This window comes from Paroedura picta, chromosome 13, assembly GCF_049243985.1.
Source record: "Paroedura picta isolate Pp20150507F chromosome 13, Ppicta_v3.0, whole genome shotgun sequence".
Classification (NCBI taxonomy): Eukaryota; Metazoa; Chordata; class Lepidosauria; order Squamata; family Gekkonidae; genus Paroedura; species Paroedura picta.
Genome location: NC_135381.1, coordinates 4,695,326 through 4,719,349, shown reverse-complemented (window position 1 = coordinate 4,719,349; position 24,024 = coordinate 4,695,326). Strand labels below are relative to the sequence as shown.

Sequence of the window (24,024 nt, the reverse complement as noted above, 5' to 3'; positions counted from 1 at the left end):
GCAGAAATTAATCCCCCGTTTAGTCGTGGAGGCTCAAATCCGGCATTGGGAGTCCGGGCACCTCAATCTATTAAAGGGGTCTGTGCGTTGGAGCATTAGGCTGGATGAAGCCAGGGCTTTGCAGGGAGAAGACCCGGGCCCTGGGGGAACAGCAGCGCTAGTTTAATTCCAACTTCTTCATACAGCGAGCGATTGAAATGTGGAATCCGCTCCTGCAGGCCCCAGGCATCGAGGGCTTGAAAGGGGGAATGGGTAGATCCAGGTTAGGAACGGTCCCTCAGGGACTTTGAGCTGGGGTGACCAGAGGGAACCTCCATGTTCAGAGACAGTCAACCTTCAAACCTCAGGGTCAGGAGGCATCCCCAGGGGAGGGACTTGGCCTCTGTGCTGTTGTTGAATGTTTGGGCTACTGTGAGACAGGATGCTGGACTAGATGGACCACTGGTCTGATCCAGCAGGGCTCTTCTGATGTTCCTATGAAGGTCCTGGCCTTTCAGACCTGTTGTTGGCCCTCCAGAGGAACTGGAACCGCAGAAGAGGCACAATCATGCAGAATATGGTTGGGAAGGTGAGCTGTGGACACACCCACTCAGGGCCCCTCCCCTTCCCACCTCCCTCCAGGCCCATCACTGGCCATTTTGGGGGTCATCTTACCCTGTAAATGTTTAAGAAATTTAAAAGATATACAGAAAACTAATTAACTCTCACCTATTCAGGAAACTCTTCCAGGGCCGTCAAGAAACCCCAGGGTTTCACGAAACCCTGGATGAGAAAGCCAGGTCTATTCAAAAGCGTTTCTTGCTTGACCGATGAGCCTTGGAGCCAAAGACTCAGGATTTGCCTGCAGCTTCAGACGAATGGTACAAAAAGGCCTGTTTTTTGCTTTGGTTTTACCTGCGCTCTGCAGAAATTCCTTCCAGTTAAAAGACGCGTTGTGGGCAGTCACAATCCCTAGAAAAGAAACGGTCAGGCGTTACATTTTCACATCTGGGTATTTGATAATCAACCTCAGCTCAGTCGCTGCCATCGTTTAATGTCTGGTTCAACACGCAAGCGCTAATTCGATTTCTGAACAGTTTTTATCTCGTTCTCCTCCAAAGACCCGGGGATGCGGCATGTGGTACCACACCCTTTCTCTTCATCCGGGCCCAAGACCACCCAGCAGTAGGTCCCAGCAAGAATTTGAACTCGGGACCACCTGAACGAAGTCCAGGGGCCTAGCTGCTTCACCCACCACACCGTCAAATCTAGGAAGCTCTTAGGGGACTCGGGTGAGGCAGATTTTGCGACGGTCTTCACCAAGCTGAAGGGAGCTGAATTCCAGCTTGTACCACTGGGCCTGTTTATTTCAGACCAGGCCAGGAAACCTGCCCAACCAAGTGAACGCCCACCTTAAGGACTGACATTTATTTTGCTGTGACTCGTGTACGCTTGGCCTGACCCGGTAGGCCCTAAGCTCGCCCGATCCCAGCAGATCTCAAAAGCTAAATAGGGTCAGTCCTGGTTAGGATGCGTTTCAGAGACTGCCAAAGCCTGTGGTCCTCCAGATGTCCATGGACTACAATTCCCATGAGCCCCTGCCAGCAAATGCTGGCAGGGGCTCATGGGAATTGTAGTCCATGGACATCTGGAGGACCACAGGTTGACTACCCCTGCCCCGAAGGACACGAAGCCCTCCTCCTCTTCCCCGCTGACCTCCCAACCCATCTGAAAGGAAGTCCCCACCCACCTTGGGTCCCGACCTAAAGTTCTAAGCTACATAAAGCGGTAATCAGCGCAGCACCCGCAGGGGAGAAAAGGATCACTCGGTCTCACTAGAACAGAAAAGGGAAGCTTTAAAGCGCTTACCTTGGCTTTGGACATGTATTTTGCTCCTGATGTGCGGCTTCAAGGAAAGGGGAATGAAAGGAAAGCAGATTCAATTGCCTGATGCGGGGAAAGCCCTTCAGAGTCCCCATACCCCTCCCAGAACCATGCAGTTTGACTCACTGCTCTGAGCTCCCTGGACCACTCTGCCCCACAATCATCTGACTCAACCAGAGCTCTGTGCTATGTGCCTTGTGCAGGCTGCTAATCTGGTGAGCTGGGCTAGTCACAGTCCTGGCAGTGCTGTTCTCACGGAGCAGTTTCTCTCAGAGCTCACTAAGCCCCACTGACCTCCCAGGGTGTCTGTGGTGGGGAGAGGAAGGGAAGGCGACTGTAAGCTGCTTTGAGATTCCTTCAGGTAGGGAAAAGAGAGCCAGACCCTGTAGCAAGGAAACAGACAGCTTTTTTTCTGTTGGTGACCTTGCATTAAAGTCTGCTCCTGTCCTTCTCCATAGCCCACCTGGAGCCCCTGGGAGAAATTGGTGATAGATGAAAAGCTTGCGAGTTACCCTTTAACTCAGTAATAATCAAACTGCGGCCCTCCAGATGTCCATGGGCTGCAATTCCCATGAGCCCCTGCCAGCATTTGCTGGCAGGGGCTCATGGGAATTGTAGTCCATGGACATCTGGAGGGCCGCAGTTTGAACTGATTGGGCCACCTTATCTGCCTCGGATTCCTGGATATTTGGGTTAAATGGGCAATCTGTAATTTTCTTACTTCCAACGCGGGCTGCATCACCAAGCCACCCTGGTAAATTTCCCAGCAGCTTAGACGAGATTCTGCAGGGGGTTGGACTAGATGACCCTGCAGGTCCCTTCCAATGCTAGGATTCCATAAGAACAGAATCTTCCAGAAGGACCGTCCTTGCTTCCAGATAACCAGAAGTATTCGAGAGCAAAACCAGCTACATCCCTGATGGATTCCATCTGTTCTACAAAAGGTCCGTTTTTTTTGCAAGGTCAAAAAGCAGCGCCGTAGCCGATTACTCAAAATTAGCTTTAATCGATATTTATGACATCTACCAACCAATTTTGCAATTTGACAGAATTACCAGGTTGGATCAAAGCGTGCTTTTTAAATTCCGGCACGCGGGTGCCGTTTCCAAACCCTCAATTAGCAAGTGGAGAGAGAGAAAACGCAGCCCTGAGATTACGTCTATGAGCACACGCTACAAGGATGCGTTCTCAGATTGTGAAAAATGGCGGTTGCCACACAAAAGGGGGGAGGAGAGAAAGTTTTTAAAATCTTGCTGTCAAAGAAGGCGGAATCTGCTTTGAAGGCCATAAACAAACCACACCGAATTCGTAAAAGACGAGAGCACTTGTCCACAGAATGGAGTCAAAATAAGTCAAAGCCCCATCTAAGATTGTGATCAAATGTTGTGTTTACATGGGAAGGAAAACTCCTTTCTCCTGAGCTCTCACAACCAAATCCTTTCTTAAGTTAGCGCTGTGTCTCGGTTCAATTCCCCGCTCCTCCAACATGCAGCCAGTTCGGCGACCTTGGGCTAGTAGCAGTTCTCTCAGAGCTCTCCCAGCCCCACCTCCCTTACTGGGTGTCTGCTGTGGGGAGACAAAGGGCAGGGGATTGTAAGCCACTTTGAGACTCCTTCAGGTAGACAGCCTGTGAGGTAGGTGAGGCTGAGCGAGCTCTGAGAGAACAGAGTCCCCCAAAAGGCCTCGTGTGGCTCAAAGCGGCTTACAGTCGCCTTCCTTTCCTCTCCCCACAACAGTCACCCTGTGAGGCAGGTGGGGCTCAGTGAGAGAGCTGTGACTGATCCAAGATCACCCAGCCGGCTTCAAGTGGAGGAGGGTGGAATCAAACCTGGGCACTTTTTTTTTTAAGAAGTGTGTATTTCTGTGTTTTACTACTCAAAGGACGAAGGCACCCCACTGGCTAAATTATTGCTCAGACTCTTAGGAGACCCTCGGTACTCATGCAAGAAGGGGCAAGTGAAGAAGACCAGGGCTTAGTCTGCACACAATAGATAATGCACTTTCAATGCACTTTAGAACTAGATTATCCTGCTCCGCACAGGAAAATCCAACTGCCAAAGCACATTGAAAGTGCATATTCCTATGTGTGCAGAATGGGCCCTGGATAAATATGAACCCCCCCCCCACACACCCACACACACTACCTGAGGTCATGGTTAGGGGTACCTGAAATCTGTAGGGGTCAGACAGAGACCCTTCCCCTGGGTATACCCCCCAGTCTTCCCTTGCTCTTAATTAATGAACCTCAGGGGAGGGTGATATATAAATATAAATATAAAATAAATAATTTAGGACTGCCTTCGTAAATACCATCTTGACGTACCCAGGCTGTAGCAGCGGCTTCCTTCATGGCTTCCGTGAACGAGACAGCAAATCTGCAGGGATTAAAGCAAAAGGTAGTTTTAAAATAGACCTGCACAGCCCAGGGTAGCCTGACCTCATCAGTTCTCAGAAGCCAAGCAAGATCGGACATGGCTATTATTGGGGGACGGGGGGACCTCACACCAGGGTCGTGACACAGCAATGAAGTTTTGGGCACTAATGTTTACATTCTGCATATGTCAGATAATGGGCCTTCAATGCAGTTTAGAAAGAGATTTTCCTGTTTTACACAGCTTGGTATCATGGTTAAGAGCAATGGCTTCCAATCTGATGAGCCGGGTTGGATCCCCGGCTCCTCCACATGCAGCCAGCTGGGTGACCTTGGTCCTGTCACAGTCCTAATAGTGCTGTTCTCACAGAGCAGTTTCTCTCAGAGTTCTCGCAGCCCCTCACGGGGTGCCTGTTGCGGGGAGAGGAAGGGAAGGCAATTGGAAACCGCTTTGAGACTCCTTCAGGGAGAGAAAAGCGGAGTATAAAAACCAACTCTTCTTCTCCTCCTCCTCCGTGCTGGGAATTAACAGAGAAGCCGAGAAGTCACATCACCCTCTGGTGGCCATCGGCTGACCTGCTCCGATTATAACCTACAGGTTGAGTGGGCTTCATCCCCACCCTTTCTCCCCACCGGGAGCCCAAGGCAACTTACTGTTCTCCTCTCCTCCGCTTTATCCCCACAACAACCCTGGAGGTAAGTTGGGCTGAGCGCATTTGATGGGCCCAGGGCAGAGAGGGGATTTGAACTCGCATCGCCCATCAGGGGAAGTCCTTATATTTCAGGGAGGGGCCAGAGAAGAGCAGGGCAAAGGTTCTTGGACAGGGAGGGTCAGAGTCGAAGGGGTTGAGAAAGGAAACCGGAGGAGGGGGCAGGAATTAAGGGGGGAATCAGATGGGAAAGGAAAAATGGAGAAGGGAAAATCTACGCGTGGCCAGGAGCGACAAGAGTCAGACAGGCTGAAGCACCCAGAATTATCTGAAATAACCTCCTCCTCGTACAGCTGCAGGTCTCTTAACAAGAGAAAACTATCACAATCTGTTCTGCAGGGATGACCTGGCTGGCAAATTTCAGGTTATCAAAATCTGAGCAGAGGCTGGCGTCCCCCAAGCCCCAGCTGTTCCCGTTTCTTATTGCACAATTATATTTCCAATCTATCACATTACCGGGCGGGGAGAAACCGCAGCTCCCGGCCCTGGCGAAGAACAAGTCAAATTGAAAACGTACCCCGAAGGAGCATAATCCCCCGCTGGAGAAGAGCTTGGGTTTTTTTTTACAAATACAATAAAAGGACACACTCCGTGATCGAGCACGACGCGGTTCCTCGTTTTGTTCGGCGGAACGAGGCGCAGCATCACACAGGTTAAAGAGATGGGTGATTCTGATGGCCTTTTCGGTGCGCACCCAGCAATCAGAGCCATCAGGGAGGGATGGAGGGACGGGGAATCAATTTTTGCTCTCGAGGGCGGCTGATGAGGAGTGTGAGCATCCCGTGGAAATTCAAAGGAAGACTTCCTGTTTCGCCTCCCTGAACTGTTGACATGCTACACAAACCAACCGTAAGCCAAGTGGGAAAGAAAGGCTAGCAGGGCGGGGAGGGGGGACCCTGTGGGTTGCATTCAGCCAGTTTTCCACTGGTGAAACAGGGAAGAGGAAAGTTCTCCTATAGCCACCCAACAGGCCACAGGTGGTACTGTGGGGATAAAGAAGGGCCAACAACGGGGCATGGTGGCTTAGGCCTTTATAAGAAAGGACCTCCTGGATCAGCCCAGTGGTCCATCGAGTCCAGCATCCTGCCTCACACAGTGGTCAACCAGTTCCTGTGAAGGGCCAACAACAGGGCATAAAGGCTGAGGCCTTCATAAGAACACCAGAAGAGCCCTGCTGGATCAGACCAGGGGTCCATCTAGTCCAGCTGGTCAAATCCAGCACCGCACGGACAAGTAACGTGTGGGATCTTCTCTCCAAGGCAGGTTTTAAAACTCTGCCCCACAGAAACCGAAGAAGGATTAGCTAAGAGCAGGTCCTCTACCTGGCTTCCTCCAAGATGGCCCCCATCACCCGGGATTTCTCTTCACACTTGGCGTCTTCGTTGATATCGGTCCCGCCAAAGATGATGCCGAAAGGGATGCGGCTCCCTAGCCGGAGAGATGCAAAGGTTAAGCTGAAGATCTGCACAGCAAGAATAGAAGAGCCCCCAATCCCAACAGGGAGGTTCTGGGAAGGTGACCAAGGTCATGGCTTGCTCTGTTAAGCACAAATCTCCCGACACACAAGTCTTGGGTTGTGAGTGTCCTGCATAGTGCAAGGGATTGGACTAGATGACCCAGGAGATCCCTTCCAACTCTATGATTCTTCAGAAGGCTTTAATACAGTTTTCCCTCCCTTACCTGGGTCCAAGCCTATCATATACAAAGGAGGACCAAAACACTCCGAAAGAACTGGGACTGGCCAAAGGTCACCCTCCTGTATCTCAAAGCGGCTTCCAATCGCCTTCTCTTCCTCTTCGCACAACAGACAGCGTTTGAGGTAGGCGAGGCTGAGAGAGCTCTGAGAGAACTGGAGCCAGCCCAAGGTCACCCAGCTGGCTTCATGTGGAGGAGTGATGGGGAATCAAACCCAGTTCTCCAGATGAGAGGCCAGCGCTCTTAACCACTACACCAAGCTGTCTCCCAAAGCCCAGGAAGTCCAGGGCAGAGAAGCTGCCAAGAACTCGATTCTCAAGATCCAGGGCTCTGGTTTCTCGTCAAACTAGTTCAGCAGTGCCGGGCTGGCCTGTTTACAGAGAGAAGAGCAGTTCGCTTACCTGCGCTGCTGCCCCTTGCACAAATGGCAGCTACCCACCGGCAGCTGCCTCTCCCGACTGATCTTGCTAGCAAGACGGTGAGCATTACTCTTAGCCCTTTTACAGCATCAGAGGAGCAGGTGGGGGAGGGGGGGAAGAAAACAATTAAGTGGACAGTTTTCCACCTCATTAAGCTAACAAATAGCAACACCACGGCTGCTAATGAGCCACAGAGCTGCTTCGAAAATCCTGAAGGCATTAGGCCGTTAAAACGCATCAGGTAAGCTTCGGAACAACGAGGCATGCTGGAGGGGGCAGAAGGTCCCCGTGTGGGCCGGGGGTGGAGGCCAGAGAGAATCTCTTCCTGCATTGGCTCCCGCAGCATCCGTAGGATTTGCGGGACGGGATTCCCCGTGTGACGGCTAGCGGGTTCGGGGTCTCATTAGAGCTGCGTTACGACGACGTGGGAGAGCAACAGCTGGGTTGCTGCTTTGCCCGGGCTGCAAGAGGGGCAAGGAGAGAAGTTGGCCCTCTGTTTCCGCCGTCCAGGGGAGACAATTCTTGCCTGTCTCTCTGCAGCTGAGGAGCTAAAATTGGGGGAGGAAAGCTTTTTTTTTCTTCCGTCTTCCAGGCACCAAGAATATAGGGCATCCCTGCCGCAGATAGTTCCCCCTCTCTGCCTGGTGCCTAATAGCCATGAATGGACTTCTGCTTCATGTATTTATCTAGTTTCCTTGGGGAGAACACATAGGACAGTGGCAAACACCCCGGAGGGTACAAACAGGCCCTTGCAAAGATCATAATGCAAAACTGTGTTTTTTTCCCTTTAAACAGCCCCCCTCCCCCCAGGAAAGACTGTGAAAATCCAACAGCCATACCTTGCAGAAGCCTGCCTGCTTTATAAACATGGATCCCGAGAGCAGCCTCGAAGTTTGCCGTAGAGATGAGATCTGCCACCACCAGCGGGGACGCGTAGTCTGAAGTATCCCGGATGGTACACGCATGACCAGCGGCTTCGAGATGATCTCTGTGGTCGCCAAAGCAAACGGGATGGGGAGACAGAGGGCGAAAATCATCATCTGCTGGAAATGAATGGCTGGTTCACAGAGCTTGCCCTAAACTAGGATTGGCCAAACTGTGGCCCTCCGGATGTCCCAGGACTTGAATTCCTTGGGCACCTAGAGAGCCATGGATTGGCCACCCCCGCCCTAAACCCTTCTTTCTTGCTTAAAAAGACACTTGATGGTTAGGCCAATCAGCTGGTTAGGCCAATCACTTCTAGAAAATTGGTGAGACCAGGTGGGCATTTACCCAAAAGGCCTTTTGACTGGTTGTGCCAATCAGAAGGCCTCAGGTTAAACAGAACATCTGCCTGAAATGTCGAAGAGGCACCAGAGTGACAAACAGCCTCACTCCCTGACATTTCTGGGTGGCCTCTGCCTCTTGAGAGCCAGCAGTAGTGTAGGCTTTGATTCCCCACTCCTCCTCCCCATGCAGCTGGCTGGGTGATCTTGGGCCAGTCACAATTCTCATAGAGCTGTTCTCCCAGAGCAGTGCTCTCAGAGCTCTCTCAGGCTCACCACCCTCACAGGGCATCTGTTGTGGGGAGAGGAAGGGAAGGCCATTGTAAGCCGCTTGGAGACTCCTTCGGGGACTGAAAATCAGGGTATAAAAACCATCTCTTCTTCTAATGCCACGCAACAGATGTCAGAATCCACAACGGATGTTGTGGATTTTTAAGACCTTGTATGTGTTTGTGTGTTTGTGTGTGTGTGTGTGTGTGTGTGTGTGTATTAACAAACACATGAGTGCAGTTTTTCCACCACAGACTTTGGACCCCACGGTGCAAGACTGGAATGGAAAAATGATCCAAGAGGGGTGAAAGCTGCTGCTGTCAATCATTAGCAAGGCCGAAGGAAAATAGGATCCCTTTCTAGGAAGACTGAACCACACGTCTCCCTGCATGGGGAGGAGGGGGCCGTGCCACCAAATCCTTCTGACAATTCTTCTTGGCTCTTCTGCCATGCCTTTGGTTGAGGTCAGCCCAGCGACACCAACGGGGAAGCCCCCTCCCAACTCCCAGCAACGGCCAACAGATACGATCACAGGTCGAATCCTGGCCCCGCCACGCATGGAACGAGAGCAGCACGTACAGCGGAGTCGCTAACGGTGAGACGTTACACAGTTGGCGACGGTAAATCGTTAGGCGGTCGTGTCCAGCAGGTTAAGTTCAAAACGGCGGCTACATTCCCTGCATTGGTTACGTTAAATGTAATAAGTCTAAAACGGCAGTCTCTGAAATGTGCCAGCATCACAAGGAACGGAGAGCTGCAAACTTTGACTGCAAACTGCCTTGAGCCGCAAGGGAGGGCGGTATAGAAGTGTAACAAAATAAAATGAAGAAAAGGAAAACGGGAGCCTGCTGGACAAAAACCCAAAGGTGTCCCAGGAGTTCAATGTTTATACATTGTATAGGAGCTGCATTGTTCACACTCTTGCCCTCCCACTCTCCTGGCTATGCCCAGTTAGTGAGCATGCACACGGAAGCTTACATCTTTGAATAAAGCTTTATGGCAGGGGTAGTCAACCCGTGGTCCTCCAGATGTCCATGGACTACAATTCCCATGAGCCCCTGCCAGCGTTTGCTGGCAGGGGCTCATGGGAATTGTAGTCCATGGACATCTGGAGGACCCACAGGTTGACTACCCCAGCTTTATGGGTCTTTAAAGGTGCATCTGGACTCCAAGTTTGTTCTGAAAAAGTTTGGCCTCTAAAGAGGTGTGCATGCACATGAAAGCTTACCCCCTGAATAAAACTCGGTAGCTCTTAAAACTGCCATCGGATTCCAACTTTGTTATGCAAACGAGGCAAAACTGAATTATTCACAAGGGCTTTTCTACATGGGCAACAGAGGCCCGCTAATGATTCCCAAAGTCACTCGGATAAATTATCAAGGCCTGCATATTTGCCGTTTGCCGTCAGCCGGATCCTGCCGTGCAACTCTGCACCTTTGGATGCGCTGCGATAAGAATGGTGCTTTGCTTCTGTTTTTTGACTTCTACAACCCCAGTCCTACTGCAGCGGCTGCTCAGAGTCCCAGAAGAAATTTAAGGCCAACCAAGTTTTATTCAAGGCATGCGTATGCCCACTTCCTCAGATACAATGCCGTGGAATGGAAGCAATCAGTTCATACTTACAGGCAAAGTGTAAGAGGACACTTATATACAGCATCATGAAAATGAGCAACCAAGCCCAGAGATAAATTGAATAGATAAATAGGAAAAAAAACAGCAATTTGGATTTGTTTGTATTCGCATGAGATTGAACTGCACAGGGAACATTATGCATACAGTAAAGAATCATAGAATCCTAGAGTTGGACGGGACCTCATGGGTCATCTAGTCCAACCCGCTGCACTATGCAGGACACTCACAACCCTCTCGCTCATCCACTGCAACCTGCCACCTCGTTGAGCCTTCACAGAATCAGCCTCTCCGTCGGATGGCTCTCCAGCCTCTGCTTAAAAATCTCCAAAAGATGGAAAACCCACCACTTCCCGAGGAAGCCTGTTCCACTGAGAAACCACTCTAACTGTCAGGACACCCACATTAATTGTTAATTGTTTAAACACCAACTGTATTGTTGTTTTAATTGTTGTTGTAGGGTTTTGTAAGGGATATGATTTTATGGGGATTTTATTGTGTGTTGGGAATGGCTTAATATGTGGTCATTTTATGGAATGTTTTATATGATGTGAACCGCCCTGAGCCAGCTTGCTGGGAGCAGCAGTATACAAATAGAATGAATGACAAGTGCATATATAATCAATTGCTGTTAGCTGAGACCTGGCCCTCCTGCCCCCTTCCCGTCCTCTCAAGCATGGAAGCGTCTTGGCGAATTACGCTTCGCCTCCATTAAATTTTTGGATTCCTGGCTGGTTCTACAAGCCCAAAGCGGACTACAAACAATGCCAATCAATAAAGGACTAGGAGGGCAGGGAAGCTGAAGCCAAATTTCTGCCTGGAGAAAAAGAGCTCGACCTGACGAGTGCCTGCCTGCCTGGCCCGGGAGACACTTACTGGATCCTCCTTGCAGTCGTGGCGTTCCCCGTCCCGGCACGCAGAGGCGCCAGCAGCAGCAGCCGCATACTCCAAGCACGCTGGGGCTCCCTCTCTGCCCGACTTCCGGTGAGTTCCCTGCCGGCTTCATTCCCTCAGCGTCGAGACCGGAAACGAGCGTGGACTCTCTAGGCGACCGAGGTAAAGGCTCACTTCTCTCCCCTCCCATGCAGCTCTATGGTCGCCGTCCCTTTAAAAATAGTTCCCGGAAAACAGTACCTGGAAACCCTCGTTCCTACATCCTTCCCGGGAATGTATCTTTTCTTTTTCAAGGTGAGCTTGTTTTATAACCTCACATTTCTTCTCTTGTCTGAGAATTGAATTTACCTTTTTGGCAGTAATATTATACTGTATTTTGCATTGAGTAACTGTTGAACATGTGTGTGATTTCTGTATGTCACGGTGCTCTACAATATTTGGGTGGATGCTGAATATGACCACAAGTGTGGTCTTTAATTTCTTCCTCTCTTTGCTACCTTTATATGAGTGTGTTCTTGCAGATTTATTAAGGAGAGGGGGCAGGTGACGCTTTTTCCTATGTAGAATCATAGAGTTGGAAGGGACCTCCTGGGTCCCACGTGTTTCAAAAATGCCAGGAGAAATTACAATTCTTTGCAGAACCATTTGAACCAGTGGCAAACCTTTGAAATGTCTCTGGCCTTGAAAGCTCTAGAAGTGGCCATAAATTGGCTCAGACTTAAGGGGGGGGAAATTGAGAACAGGGTGGAGAGAAATTCAGTTTTGGAATGATGTTATCAGTTCCAGGGACTGGGGAGATAGTTAGTCTTTATTACAGCTCACGGGCTGTTCAGGGACAGAGAAAAACAGGGGCAGCCTGTTTTTATAGTTATTAAATTATAAAATTAACTATCAAGCGCAGAACTGGAGTTGAAATGTTGTTCTTGTAGAACCCTCGGCTTCAATGGGACAATCTGTGAACAGGCTGGGTTTCGAAATGTCCCTAACATGACAGCTCTCCAGAATTTAGAGACATGATATGTCAATATGAATCCCCTTGGTGAGAGTCAGCACGGTGTCATGGATAAGAGCAGTGGCCTCTGTCCTGAAGAACTGGGTTTGATTGCCTCATCTCTCCGCATGCAGCCAGCTGGGTGACTCTGTGCTAGTTACAGTCCTATTAGAGTTGCTGTCAAAGAGCAGTTCTTTCAGGGCTCTCTCAGCCTCACCTAACTTACAGGGTGGCTGTTGTGGGGGGAGGAATGGAAGGTGACGGAGCTCCTTGGAGACTTTAGGTAGTGAAAAGGACATATAAACCAACTTTTCTGAATAAATCAAGGACAGTCCACCTGACCACTTAGACACAATTGCTTCCAGTTTCAGGATTCTTGCTTCTTGGGATATCCCTGAGAAAGGGCAAAACCAAAAGGTGAGCCCTCTTTCCTGTTTCACTTGAGAGCTTTCCCCCATATAGTGTTTAAAGCACCTCTCATATATATATTATTATAGTAATCTTTACGACATCCCTATAAGGCTGGCCAGTATGATTATACCCATTACTGAAGATGGCAAAGTGGAGGCCGAGAGGCTGTCCTGACCTGGAATAATGGGTACCCCTGGCCCTTCAGCATGCAAACTCTAGGCTTGGAAAGGACAAGGCAATGTTTTTCTCCAGTATGAACCTGTACGGAGCCATGACATTGGCAATAAACAGAACATTTTAATACTGGAGCTCTTGGAGGATCCACAAATGCCTATCTGCATTATATTATCTATCAAAGGACAAATAGCTTTAGCCCTGACCTGGATGGCTCAGACTAACCTGATCCCATCAGATGTTGAAAGTTAAGCAGGGTCGTGGGAGCCCACCAAAGAATAGCAGGGTCACTATACAGGGGAGGCAAAGGCTGACCACCACCAAGCATCTCCCACCTTGCAAACCCAATGGCATTTTCCACCTATTTTAAAACTCAGCCGCGGTTCTCCATGGGACCTTCCTAGCGCAGACTAGCTCAATCTCATCTTGAAGGCTCAGCAGGACTCATCCTAGCTGGTCTTTGGACGGAGACTACTGAGGAAGTCCCGGGATGCTATGCCGAGGCAGGGAATAGTCAAATATGATTGAAGTCTCTCTTGAGAATCCTTCCCTTCCTTTCCCCACAAGAGATGCCCTGTGAGGGGCTGAGAGAGCTCTGAGAGAACTGGGACTGACCCAGGGTCACCCAGCTGGCTGCATGAAGAGGAGTGGTGAATCAAACTCAGTTTGATTGGATTAGATTGGAGTCCCATAAGACAGGGGTAGTCAACCTGTGGTCCTCCAGATGTTCATGGCCTACAATTCCCATGAGCCCCCTGCCAGAATTGTAGTCCATGAACATCTGGAGGACCACAGGTTGACTATCCCTGCCGTAAGATATTTGTTTACTGGTGTTCCCAGCAGATGTCCCAAGTCATCCCAACTTGTCAGAATCACGGACAGAGAGAATTAAGGATTGCAAGGGAGAATGAAATCTAAAGTGTTTGGCAAGCTATGTTTGCCAAAAGTTCATTTTAACATGAAACTGGAGTTTATTATTTATTTTATTATTTGATTTATAGCTCGCCCCTTACAGTGTGCCAGCCCAGGGCGGTTTCCAAAAGAAGTCATAAAGCAGCCACAATAAAATATAATTTATCCATAATTCAGACTAAATCTAACATATTTTTAAACTCTTAAAACCATAAAAGCTTAAAATCAATCAATTGTACCATGCAATGAACTGGGCTTGTCACAGCTCTGATAGTGGTGTTCTGACGAATCAGTTCTCTCAGAGCTCTCTTCTCCCCACCTACCTCACAGGCTGCCTGTTGTGGGGAAAGGAAGGCGCTCGGAGATTCCTCTGGGTAGTGTAAAGCCAGGTATAAAAGCCGACTCTCCTTCTTCAATAGATGTTTTAAACACTTAATAATATTCATACTGTTTTTTAGTATGGATTATTTCATCATATGGCAACCCGCCCTGAGCTACCAGGAAGGGCAGGAGAGATGAATAAATATTATTACTGCAAAACGGGGGGGGGGGGGGAAACAAACACAAAAGCAAAATAGGAAGTCACAAGCTTTCAAACAAAAATGCAACGGGGGCCAACAAAAACAGCAACAACAAAACTGGCAAGCAGGTCAGGCCAGCCAAGGGCTTTTATCCAGGGCTCTTCCCATTCATGTTTACTGCAACGTGACTCACACCCTCTCCTCCAAGGAACCCGGTTCCCCAAACCAGATTGCGACATCTGACTTGCAGGGCGGCGCTCGGCCCTCTGCAAACACAACCGGCCCTGAAAAGGCATGCAGCCTTTCCCTTGCATTGCATTGCTTTGCACTGCAAGAAAAGTAAAGGATTAAAGGGAGCACTGCTTGGGCGCGCGCACCTGCCCGCCCTCCTCTTGTCTGGCAGCTCGACCACGTGACAGCTGAACCGGGAAGAGCCTCGCGGCCCGAGCGACGGCGCGCCGCAGCCAATCAGCGGGCCGCGTCCGGGGGAGGCGGGCCCTCGGAGGCCCTGAGCATTCCAAGTCGGCGCGAGGAGAACTTCGCCAGGTCGCCGCCGCGGAGGGAGGGGGCCGCGGAGCTGGAACGGCCGAGGCTGGTGCAGGGGCTGGAAGCGGAGGGGGTGGGAAGGGAAGATTTTGCGTGGCGGCGTCCCTCGGTGGGAATCGCAGGTTCGAATCCCGGGTGGGGTGGCCAAGTAGGCTGAGACAGCGATGTGGCCCGTGGGCATCGGGGGTAGTTAAGATTCAGGGGGAAGGGGGACCAGCCCCTTCTGTTCCTTTGGCAGCTGTGCCAAGGGGGTTAGCTTAATTTGGGGGTGGGTGTAGTCGTTGCTAGTACTGGGGGTTGGGTTTAAGATTGGGGTTGCGTTGGACTGGAATTTGAAGTGGCTAGGAGAATCGGTGGGTTGGCTTGTTTTGAGCACAAGGGGTGGAGCTGGACTCAAACCCAAGATCTAGAGGTGAGCTTAAGCTGGGGTTGGGTAGAATTGGAGAATCAATAGGTTAGGGGGGCTGGCTGAAAGACAGTGGAGAGATCGGCAGACTGGAAAATTGCAAAGATTTGGCCCTGCAAACTGGACTTGGTCAAGATAAACAGCAGGTTGGAACTATCAAAGGGGCAGTTGAGTGAACCAGTTGAGTGAACTTTCTGAATCCGCCACGCCATGGAAGAGCCAAGCGAACGCAGCCCCCTTCTGGGGAACGGCACCCCCGGCGGTGCCCGTTCCCCAGCCAGCGGTGCCCCCAGCGTCTTCCGGGGCCGGCGCTTGGCCTGCGCTGCTGTGCTGTTAACCGAACTCCTGGAGCGGGCGGCTTTCTATGGCGTCACCTCCAACCTGGTGCTCTTCCTCAACGGGCCGCCCTACAACTGGGAAGGCACTCAAGCCAGCCAGGCCCTGCTGCTCTTCATGGGGGTCACTTACCTTGTGTCTCCTTTTGGGGGCTGGCTGGCCGATGCCTTGCTTGGGAAGTTCCCCACCATCTTGGCCAGCATGGTCCTCTACCTGCTGGGCATGCTGGCCTTCCCTTGTATCGCCATCCCCACCACTATGCGGTGGCTGTGCGGCGACGTCTCCCTCTCGCCCGTCGAGAACTGCACCTCGCCCCTCAACGCCACGGGTTGGCCATGCCGCCTGCAGGGGTCCTCCTACTACTGTGCCATCACCGCCTTCATCGGCCTGGTCCTCGTGGGGATCGGCGTGGGATCCGTCAAGGCCAACATCACGCCCTTCGGAGCTGATCAGGTAAATTCATAGAAATGTTCACGTGAAAATGTTGGTCCGCTCACCTGCAGAATGTACAGGGGGAGGGGAGGGGGCTCAGGAATAGAAAATTGGTGCATCAGGACGAATGTTGATTTATTTATTCATTGCTTTTGTATATTGCCCTTCCCCAAAGCTCAAAGCCAGGGGTAGTCAAACTGCGACCCTCCAGACTACAATTCCCATGAGCCCCTGCCAGAATTCGCTATATATGGTCATGTTGCCCAATAAATGTTTAACACATTTTAAAAATATATTAAAAATTAACTCCCACCCCTTCGGGAAACCCTTGTTGTATTGTCCAGATACCCTAAGGCAGGGGCAGTCAACCTGTGGTCCTCCAGATGTCCATGGACTACAATTCCCATGAGCCCATGCCAGCAAACGCTGGCAGGGGCTGATGGGAATTGTAGTCCATGGACATCTGGAGGACCACAGGTTGACTACCCCTGCCCTAAGGCATGGGTGGCCAAACTGTAGCTCTCCAGAGGTCCATGGACTACAATTCCCATGAACCCCTGCCAATGCTTATAGTAATTGTCTCTGTAGGTGTCTTCCTCATCACCTACCACCTGACCCTTCGTAGAGATGCCAAGGAATGAAGTTGCTTCCGCACATGCTAAATAACGCAGCTTCCATCTGCTTCCGCCATCATTTGCAAGCCGAGGTTGCCGTTTCATGCAACAAAATCCAGCTGCAAAAGTGCATTGAACGTGTGTTGTTTTGTGCGTGTAGAAACACCCTGTATCTGGCTGCAAGCCGTTCTACTGTCCTATTCCGCTGGACAGAGTTTCAGGACAGTTGATGCTCTTGCTTTCCCTTTTGTGACCTTCAGAGAGAAGGCGGTTCTCTGAGATGATGGTGGCACCTTGTCTGTGGTGGCACCATGCCTGTTCCATCTCACGCGCCAGCCTTTGCTGTTTATTCCCTGTTTGCATGCGCTTCCAAATTGGATTCGCCTTGGCTTTCGCGGCCTTTATTTATTTATTTATATTTATTTATTATATTTATATACCGCCCTCCCCGGAGGCTCAGGGCGGTTTACATAAGAACAAACAACAATACATAAAACAGTCTATACACATGTGAATAACTTTACAATAATAACTAATGGTTGCAACCATATAACAATGTAACAGTATAAACAATATAGACAATACAACAGTGCAACAATACAAACAGGTCCAGAGCATATTGGTGGGATTCTGGGGGGGGGGGTCAGAATTAGGAGGTCTGAGTGCCGCCTTTGATGGACCATGCAGCAACAAGGAACTGCGCATGGAAGGTGTCGGGCAGTGGTCTTCGGGCAGTGGTCTTTGGAACAAGAATAATTAAATTTATTATTGCCCTCCACTCCCGGAACCGGCTCGTGGCGGGTTACAAATGTCCAGTAAAACCCCAATAAAACCTCATTAAAACGTACAGCAAAAATAATGCTAAAAACAGAACAACATGGCAGTAAAACTTCCCTAACCCCTCCCCCCTCCAAAAAAAACTCTAGGGGGAAATAAAGAGGGTCACAGTGACAACTGACTGCTGAGTACACCAGGTAGATCTTCCTTGCTAACTCCAGGCAATGGCAAACCACCTCTGAATGCTGTCAGCTTGTTGGCCTTGGGCTAGTCGCAGTCCTGTTAGAGCTGTTCTCAAAGAGCAGTCCTGTCAGAGCTCTCTTGGCCTCACCTACCACATAGGATGTCTGCTGTGGGGAGAGGAAGGGAAGGCGACTGTAAGCCACTTTGAGACTCCTTCGGGCCATGAAAAGCAGGGTATATTTACACTGGTTTTCAGTACGGATCATTTCAGTCTATCGTCACCCACTCTGAGACTTCTTTGGGTCATGAAAAGCAGAGTGTAAAAACCAACTCTTATTATTATTATATCCCACCCACCCCCCCTCACTTGGCTATAAAACATTGATTCTCCCTCTTCACAAACTGTTTATTTCTCCAGCGTGGATACTGGGCCCATGCCCTCGATCCCGACCGTGAGCCAATTAGGCGTAGTAAACCTCCTGGAAGGATGTGCTTTCCAAAGCCGTCTCTCTCCAAAAATGGGCTCGGAAGGCAACCGAGATAAATAATGCCAAAGAGCAATTTAACGAGAACCTTGAGATGGCGGATGGGAACTTAAAGAGGGGCTGTTTTTTAAGGAGACAGGTGATTACCGGCGGAGTGAAACACAAATCCAGAAGGTGTTTGTTGACCTCTCTGCAAATTATTTACAGGGGGAACGGAGAGCCCAGCCTTCTTCGGGTTTTTCGATATTCATAGAGACTCGTTTTTTCGGTCTTGTGGTTTCCTGTGTGGGGGGAGTTGCCTTATCAGGTGATCTTCTGAAATGCTGGAATGGACCTCTTAGGTCAGATGGATCCTTCTTTAGGTGGCTGAGGGAGTAAAGGGTGGTGCGGAAGGGGGAACTGCTGAACCCCCAAATAACGGCAGGGGAAATTTTCATGCAGGGAGTATGTTACTGCTAGAGAGGCCAGCCACCAGGTGAGACTGGGGCATCCCCCAGAAATTCAGCTCATCTCCAAACTACTCAGATCAGTTCTCCTGGAGAAAATGGCTGCTTTGGAAGGTGAATTTTTTAGTCTGGTACTCCACTGGGGTCCCTATCTTTCCCAGACCTCCAGGAGTATCCCGACCTGGATTTGGTAACCCTCCCCTTTCCCATCCAGCCTTTCTGGATTCGGTGGTTGGCCCTTCTAGTCTGCCCTCACCTAGCTCTTGGGAGCTAAGCAGGGTGGTCCTTGGTTAGAACTTGTATTGTTTCTCTCAGCCTCACCTGCCTCGCAGGGTCGTTGTGACAATAAACCGAGGGAGGGGAAGACAGGTGAGCAGAGGGTTGGACAAGATGACCCGCTTGGTGCCTTCCAGTTTTATGATTCTATGGCTGTGTCTGTCGCTCTAAACTCCTTGCAGAAGGTGTGAGTTAAAAGGTAATTTTACAAATTAGGAAGACCAGCTGTTACCTTTGCATTCTTGGCTCGTAGTGAAAAAAAAGAAGCCGGTAACAGCGTTGTCCAGATTTGAAAATATACTCTCCTGAAAAATCTATCTATATCTTCTTTTTCTCTAGGACGTTTCAAGATGGTGTTGATGGGGTGGGAGATAGTAAAACTATTTCTCTCTTCCAAGGAAAAATGATGTATGCCGCTTCTCCCCGTAAAAGGGAATGTGCCCTGTATTTTTGCTGAATTGGCAGGAATCTGGGGAGAAAACGGGGATTTTCTTTTCTGCGCTGAGGGTAATACCCCAGAGAAAGTCAGTGATGAAAGCAGTGACACAGATAAGGAAAATGAAAAGGGTTTTTAAAATATTCGTGTTCTGTTTTTTTGTTTTGTTTTTAAGTAGAAACTCTTCCTGTCAGTCGTTCCGGGGACTTCCTTGAAAGCAGTTCTGTGGAAAGCTGCAGCAACAATCAGGACTGTGGGAGGAAGCAAAGAAGGGGGGTGGGAAGCATCTGGGCACGGGACCACTGAGCCGGCAGCAATGCCCGTCCCTCCCGACAGCAGAGGGGATGTTAAACCAGTTCCAACGAATTCATTCGATCAAATGGGACTTTTTCAAGCTCCGCGTAGCCCGGAAAAGCACCATTTGATGTACTAACTCAGTTCACTTTTTGGAGAATTCTTCTGAGTCAATTTGTTATTTATGCACTTGAGGAACTTATTGAGGAACTTACTAACTTAATAATCTTTTATTACTCCTGTTGGGAGTAATATAGAAGCCACCTTGCAACATGGGGAACGACCAGATCCTCATTTGGACTTCGGATGAGCTAGCCTGTTGGACTTCCGTCTGAACTATTTTTTTGCATTGCACTTGTTGCATTATTATACACAAACTGGCAGCAATGGAGGGTGATTACCGACGACTGTCTTTGTGATGCTTTCTAATTGGCTATATTTTGCACTTTCAGAGGTGTTATTTACTGTTGTTTTAGAGCTACTGTTAAACAGCCTTTTTTTCCCCCTGGTGTTTTCCGTTTGCTCCGTACCCCGTTTTTTGTTTGTTTGTTGTAACCTCCTAGTGGTGCCAGGAGCTGTTTTGGGATTGCAATCGATAGTTCCCCTGGAGAAAATGGCTGCTTTGGAAGGCAAAGAGGTAGCATTATGCTTGCTGGAGTCCTTACTCTCTCTAAAACCTGCTCTCCGCACTGAGACAGCACCCCAAAATATCCAGGCCACTCTTTTTGCTTCATCTGCAAGGGCCAAGATCTGTTCTGAGTTAAGAGTGGGGTTAGGAAATAATCTCAGCTTATCAAATTCCTTGACAAAGCATGCCTTCGATTTTCTGCCGGTCATATGCGATGTGCAAATCTTCAGTCCCGGTTCTGCTTCTTCCCCGCCCGAGACGGCGGGGTGCTGCAACACGGTGATTAAATCCTGACTCTCTCAGTTCACAAAAATAGGATTTCTGTTTCCTTGTCCTCTTCTGCTTTTGCGTACCGTCATGCAAGGTTTGCTTCCTGTTTAGCCATGTGACGCATTCTCAGTTTTGCTGCTGGGTGTCCCGAATGCGGCCTCTTTGAGTCACGAGGAAACCAAAGGCAAACTTCAGAAGTCATAAATAGATCGTTGTGAAATTGAGCCCAATCTTGTGTGTGTGTATATGTGTGAGTGTGGGTATTTTTTCTGCACCTGCGGCCTACATCAGAAGGTTGTATAAAAGGTGGAGCCAAAGAATAATAAAACAGTGGCGCGGTGGGGGGAAATAATGGTTTTATTCAGTTTGTAAGGCGTATATTTCTTCTGGGGGAATTTATAGGGTTGCTAGCTCTGCCTTGAGAGATATCCGGAGATTTTGGGGGTGAGATTTGGGAAGGAGAGTGATCTCAGCAGGGTATAACAGCATAGAGTCCACCCCCCAAAGTAGCCACTTTGTCCAGGGGAATTGAGCTCTGTAGTCCAAAGGTCAGTTGCAATAGTGGGAAATCTCTAGGCACCACCTGGAGGGTGGTAACCCTAGAGATATAGAATATTAAAATGTTTAAAATGCCATTTAGCAAAGAATCAAGAATAAGAGATGAGCTGGGTTTTTCTCTACCCAAAGGTGTCTCAAAGCGGTTTACATTCGCCTTCCCTTTCTCTCCCCACAACAGACACCCTATGAGGTAGGTTGGGCTGAGAGAGCTCTGAGAGAACCTTGTTGTGAGAACAGCTGCAATAGGACTGTGACTAGCCCACGGTCACACAGCTAATTGCATGTGGAGTGGGGAATCAAATTCAGTTCTCCAGCTTAGAGACCGCCGGTCTTAACTCTACACCACTCAGGCGAAGAAACATGGTAATAAAAAGCTGTAAATACTGACCATAAATGTATCCAGAGCCACAAATTCATGTTAAAGATTTTATTCAGGCGCAATACATCATTGGAAGCATTGCTTTTAAAAATGGTGAGAATCTATGACAAATTTAGGGTTCGGTTTTGTGATGGCAGTAATGAGAAAGTAGGGTCGTTAAAATATACAACCCAGAAGGCTGAAAAATAAATCTGAATTTGGGGGGTGGCTCAAAGGTGAAGACAACTTGTCAAAGTCTGGTTAGACATAGATTTGAACTAGGGCCTGCTCAGTCCTGTTTCAGAGAGCCAGCTTGGTGTGGTGGTTAAGAGCTGTGGTCTCCGATCTGGAGAGCCGTGTTTGATTCCCCGCTCCTCCTCCACAGGCACCCAGCAGGGTGACCTTGGGCCAGTCACAGTCCTCTCAGAACTGTTCTTACTGCTCAGTTTTCTTACAGCTCTCTCAGCCCCCCCTGCCTCACAGGGTGTCTGTTGTGGGGAGGGGAAGGGAAAAGCATTTGTAAGCCACTTTGAGACTCCTTCGGGTAGGGAAAAGCGAGGTCCAAAAAACTACTCTAATAACCACCCTGCCAGGGATCCCCAGTGTTTTTCAGCCTGTGGGCCTCTGTAATTTGGACCTAGGGTGGCGGGTGCAAACACAAAATGGCTGCTCAAGGAGGCGGAGCCAGCCAAACAGGAAGCAGAAGTGAAAAGGAGAAGATAGTTTTTTAAAAAATCCACAGGTAAAGAGGAGGGAGAGAGGACTGAACAATGTTATTGCATTTTGCACCGTCTATGACAGGGGTAGTCCAACTGCGGCCCTCCAGATGTCCATGGACTACAATTCCCATGAGCCCCTGCCAGCGAATGCTGGCAGGGGCTCCTGGGAATTGTAGTCCATGGACATCTGGAGGGCCGCAGTTTGACTACCCCTGGTCTATGAGATCTCTGATAGCCAGTCCGAAGAAGCCCTGCTGGGCAACAGCCCCAAATGGTTTCACTCCCTTTCTAAAATCACTTGGTGGGCACCGCGTTGGGCAGGGGTAGTCAACCGGTGGTCCTCCAGATGTTCATGGACTACAATTCCCATGAGCCCCTGCCAGCAAACGCTGGCAGGGGCTCATGGGAATTGTAGTCCACGAACATCTGGAGGACCACAGGTTGACTACCCCTGGCGTTGGGGGACCCCTGCACCACATCAAATCGGACGTCTCCTCAATGAGACTTCGTAAGCTTCTCTGGACCCTCTGAATAGTTGGGAAACTGCTGATTCGGAAACACAAGCCGGCTTCCCCCAGAACGGGGCAAAAATTACGCAGCGCCTTGCGTTGATGCCAATGTCTGAATCAGACGGGACTCTCCCTCGTGACTGGCGCTTGGAAGCAACCCAGCCAAAGGCTGCCAAGTTCGGCATTGGCACGGAGCCGGCTAGGTCCGCTTTGGTCAGACTAGTTGGCACATATTCTTTCAGTCTCGAGGTGAAGGAAACTGGACATTGCATCAGGGCAACAAAACAACGGCCCTTGGTTGTAGCTAGGGATTTGGATCACGTTACTGTGTCAGAGGCAAGGGCAATAAAACTGGGAAAGGGGTGACGTAACGGGGTGAGCTCAGCAAAACAGGGGCCGGTGACTCAGAGGGAAAATATCGCCTGCATTTTTCTCTCGTGCTTCTTCCAAGAAACTCAGAGCAGTGTGTGCGGTTCTCCCTTCCCTGTTTTCTCCTCAATGCAACCCTGTAAGGTAGGCTAGGTGCTGCCCGGCCATAGAGCCCCTAGCAAGCATCGAGGCTATGGTTGTCAACTCAAGGAAATTCCTGGAGATTTTGGGCTTAGAGCGTGGGGAGGAGAGAGACTTCGACAGGTTGTAATGCTGCAGAGGGGGACCTAACTCTGTAGTCAAGAGATCAGTTGTAATCCCAAATCTCCAGCCCCTACCTGAAGGTTGGGAACCATAATTGGACAGAATTCTGATCTGCCAGATTCTAGTCTGCCGTTTTAATGACTAGGCCACCTGGTCTTGGCCAACAGGAGCTTTGGGTTCGGTTTTCAGGAACGGAAACTTGTCCTTTTGCGTAATCTTGTGATGAGCTGCATTTTCAGAACTCGGTCGCCCTTTTTGTGCGTTCCTGTGAAGACGTGGCTCTCCATGCATCTGCTGGGGAAATGTGGATTTCAGTCACATATTTAGCTGTGAGAAATATGCAAGCTGGAACAGGACCCCGAGGGCCATTCACTCCAACCCACTGCAAAATGTTCTTATATCTGGGGCAGTCTTCTTGGTGCTTGGGAGGGCTTCTGGAGTTCTGGCCCTGCTGGTGGACCTCCTGATGACCCCTTAGTTTGTCACCCCGGACTGCTAGACTGGATGGACCATTGACGTGATTGAACATGGCTTCTCTCATGCTCTTACAATGTCAGGGACCAAGGAGGGTCTCTGTTGTGCCAAGGGACGGTTACTCTGGGAAATTCCTAGCAATTTGAGGTTTGAACCCGAGAAGGGGCAGCAGCTGTTCCCACTCCGGTCACCCTTCAAATCCGCCTCTTCCTCCGGTGTACCTAATCTCTATCGCATGGAGATCCAGGCCTCCAGGCCCCACCTGGAGGTTGGCATCCCACGTTTGGACCTTTATTTTGCATTTCCCCCATCTTCCTCCTGCTGGGAATTTTGTTTTGCTGTTCTGCGGTCTGCGCTTTTGTTCCGTCGTTTACAATGGCTTTAAACGGCGGCTCAAAACGCAAGATTGCTCAGTGAAAGGCATAATATAATAAAATGTGTTCTTTATTACAATAATAGCCACAGCAACGCCCCGGATACTAATTCCCCCAGAAAGAGGACTCAAATACCGCTCGTAAA

General features: G+C 49.7%; 3 protein-coding genes across 5 annotated transcripts in view; 1 reads left to right on the top strand and 2 right to left on the bottom strand.

The window, feature by feature from the left end:
- Positions 1–11,236, bottom strand: part of GLT1D1 (glycosyltransferase 1 domain containing 1) — a 34,513-nt gene extending 23,277 nt beyond the window's left edge. For all 3 annotated transcript variants that reach the window (XM_077307606.1, XM_077307607.1, XM_077307608.1), the window contains exons 1-6: positions 11,099–11,236; positions 7,898–8,046; positions 6,267–6,372; positions 4,187–4,238; positions 1,849–1,885; positions 895–951 (exon numbers count right to left, since the gene is read on the bottom strand). In XM_077307606.1, the coding sequence (XP_077163721.1) occupies positions 895–951; positions 1,849–1,885; positions 4,187–4,238; positions 6,267–6,372; positions 7,898–8,046; positions 11,099–11,166 (469 nt within the window). In that variant the 5' untranslated portion in view covers positions 11,167–11,236. The remainder of the gene's footprint in view (positions 1–894; positions 952–1,848; positions 1,886–4,186; positions 4,239–6,266; positions 6,373–7,897; positions 8,047–11,098) is intronic.
- LOC143823215 (uncharacterized) overlaps positions 1–24,024 on the bottom strand; it is a 575,613-nt gene that overhangs the window by 227,916 nt on the left and 323,673 nt on the right. The gene's annotated exons all lie outside the window — the stretch shown is intronic.
- SLC15A4 (solute carrier family 15 member 4) overlaps positions 14,606–24,024 on the top strand; it is a 31,774-nt gene continuing 22,355 nt past the window's right edge. Inside the window, exon 1 of the mRNA XM_077307605.1 lies at positions 14,606–15,866. Within this exon, the coding sequence (XP_077163720.1) occupies positions 15,288–15,866 (579 nt within the window). The 5' untranslated portion in view covers positions 14,606–15,287. The remainder of the gene's footprint in view (positions 15,867–24,024) is intronic.